Here is a 2,578-nt window from a genome sequence, read left to right on the forward strand (position 1 = left end):
TGTGACACAAAAAATTTTCGAAAAACAATGAATTCTTTTTCAAAAGTAAAACAATATCACAATGGTGACAATACACCACAGCCTGATGTCTGAATGGCTTTATCAGGATGGATGTTAACAAGTTTTCTCAGAGCTAAAGTTTGTTATTCCCACAGTTGCCCGCCTACTTCTGGGAAAAAGCTATGATCCAGTCAGACTACGGACGTTGTAATAGAGCCATGGTCAAACTGAGAGAATAAACAATCGCTTCCAGTTATTGCTAGAGAATGCTAAAATAGTAATATTTATTAAAGTGTTTTATTAGTTTGTATTCTTATATTGCTAGGCTTTTGTGGTTTAACTGTCCATTGCAATTAGAAATGGAATAGGGTTCCCAAATGGGGGTGAAATAACAAAATCTTGTGAAACTTTTTACAATAATAATATGATGCAGAAGGTCTGGGAACACTATATTAGCATCTCTGGAAGCTGCAATGTGTCCATGTCCTTAGAGTTTGAACAATTGCTTGCATAAAAGAATGAATGAAAGAAGTTGCCCTGAGAGTTGTCAGGGGAACTATTGAGGGCACAAAAATCTTAGACTCTGGCATTCAAAATCTTCCATCAAAGGGTCTTCTCCCCAGTCATCTGGAGTCATAGCCCCTACAGAGCACCTTCTTCATCGCTCCTATCATGTCCTTGTTCCGTAGGGTATATATGACAGGGTTGACCATGGGGGTGACAATGGTATAGAAGAGAGAAATGAACTTGCCCTGATCCTGAGAATAGTGGTTGCTGGGCTGGAGGTAAATGTAGATGCCTGTGCCATAGAACAGGGAGACCACTGTGAAGTGGGACCCACATGTCCCAAAAGCTTTCCTCTGCCCTGAAGCTGACTTTATTCTTAACACTGCCCTGATGATCCGACCATAGGAGAACGTGATTAATGCCACAGGTATGAGGAGAACGACCACACTGACAGAGAAGACCTCAGACTCAATCACAGTGGTGTCAACACAGGCAAGCTTGAGCAGTGGAGGGATCTCACAAAAGAAATGATCTATTTTATTTCTCCCACAAAGTGGTACAAGGAAAATGAGCACCGTCTGCAATGAGGAGTTGGCAAAACCAATGAACCACGATGCAGAAGCCATCAGGGCACAGAGACGAGGGTGCATGATCACCGTGTAGTGCAGGGGCCTGCAGACGGCTGCGTAGCGGTCAAATGCCATCACCCCTAAGAGGATGCATTCCGTGGATCCCAACCCTAGAGAGACGAACAGCTGAGCAACACAGCCGCCAAAGGAGATAGACTTGTCTGCTCCCCTGAGATGAACCAGGAGCTGAGGAACAGTGCTGGTTGTGTAACACAGGTCCAGAAAGCTTAGGTTGGAGAGGAAAAAGTACATGGGAGTGTGAAGGTGTGGGTCCAGGCGGGACAGGGCAATGATGGTCGTGTTTCCCAGCAGGGTGAGCAGATAGAAGATCAGAAGCACCACAAAGAGGACTCGCTCGAGTTGAGGCCGGTCAGAGAAGCCCAGCAGGATAAACCCAGTGAAGGAGCTTCCATTTTTCTGCTCCATCCTTTCTTACCACATGTTTCCTGTCAAGACCAAGTATTTAGCAATTTTTAAAAGAAATCTCCAATAAAGACTCGGTGGGGCTAGTCAGATCATACATCATATGTAAAGACATGGCCATGAGATTTTATCATTAACTATCTGAATAAATGATACACTTACCGAAATTGCATAGTTTATACCAATAGTTTCACATTATCACAAAAAGAAATCATTCATATTTATTATACAAAATCAAATAATGTACCTTGTGGTTGCATCAGTGGTAGGAACATAAGGTCTTTCAGTCTGTACATACTAGGACTTAAAGTCCATAAAAATGTACGTACATCACTCCCAATGTAAATAGACTAAATGCTGCAATCAAAAACATAGGGTATCAGAATGGATAAGAAAAAATAACCCATCTATATCCTGCTTACAAAGACTCATTTTACTCCTAAGGACACCTGTAGATTGAACGTAAGGGGACGGAGAACCATCTATCATGATAATGAATATCAAAAGAAAGCTGGAGTTGCTGTACTTATATCAGACAAAGTAGATTTTAAACTTACAACCGTAACAAGGGTTGAAGAAAGGCATATCATAATTGAGGGGTCTATCCACCAACGAGATCTTACAATTGTAAACATTTACACTCCCAATGTGAGATACCCAATATATATAAACCAATTAAACACAAACATAAAGCAAATCATTGATTATAATACCATAATAGGAGGGAACTTCAACATCCCACTTACAGAAATGGACAGATCATCTAAGCAGAAAATCAGTAAGGAAACAATGGCTATGAATGACACACTGGACCAGATAGACATAACAGATATATTCAGAACATTTTATTCTAAAGTCGCAGAATACACAGTCTTTCAAGTTTACCTGGAACATTCTCCTGAATAGGTCACATAATGGGTCACAAATAAGCCCTAAACAAGTACAACAGATCAAGAACACACCATGCATGTTTTCAGAACACAGTGCCACGAAACTTGAAATCAACCACAAGAAAAAAT

The 2,578-nt window shown here is 40.9% G+C and overlaps 1 protein-coding gene across 1 annotated transcript; it reads right to left on the reverse strand.

Annotated features, from left to right (window-relative positions):
- Positions 1-623: 623 nt before the first annotated feature.
- On the reverse strand, positions 624-1,575 carry LOC144243384 (olfactory receptor 2B8-like). Its single transcript, XM_077778407.1, has one exon. It carries the CDS (start codon positions 1,560-1,562, stop codon positions 624-626), a length of 939 nt encoding a protein of 312 aa, XP_077634533.1. The 5' UTR covers positions 1,563-1,575.
- Positions 1,576-2,578: the final 1,003 nt, after the last annotated feature.

Source organism: Crocuta crocuta, unplaced genomic scaffold (assembly GCF_008692635.1).
Source record: "Crocuta crocuta isolate KB4526 unplaced genomic scaffold, BGI_CrCroc_1.0 scaffold6358, whole genome shotgun sequence".
Classification (NCBI taxonomy): Eukaryota; Metazoa; Chordata; class Mammalia; order Carnivora; family Hyaenidae; genus Crocuta; species Crocuta crocuta.

Excerpts from the sequence above, each read along its gene's own strand:
- LOC144243384 (XM_077778407.1), bottom strand. The coding sequence starts at position 1,562 with ATGGAGCAGAAAAATGGAAGCTCCTTCACTGGGTTTATCCTGCTGGGC.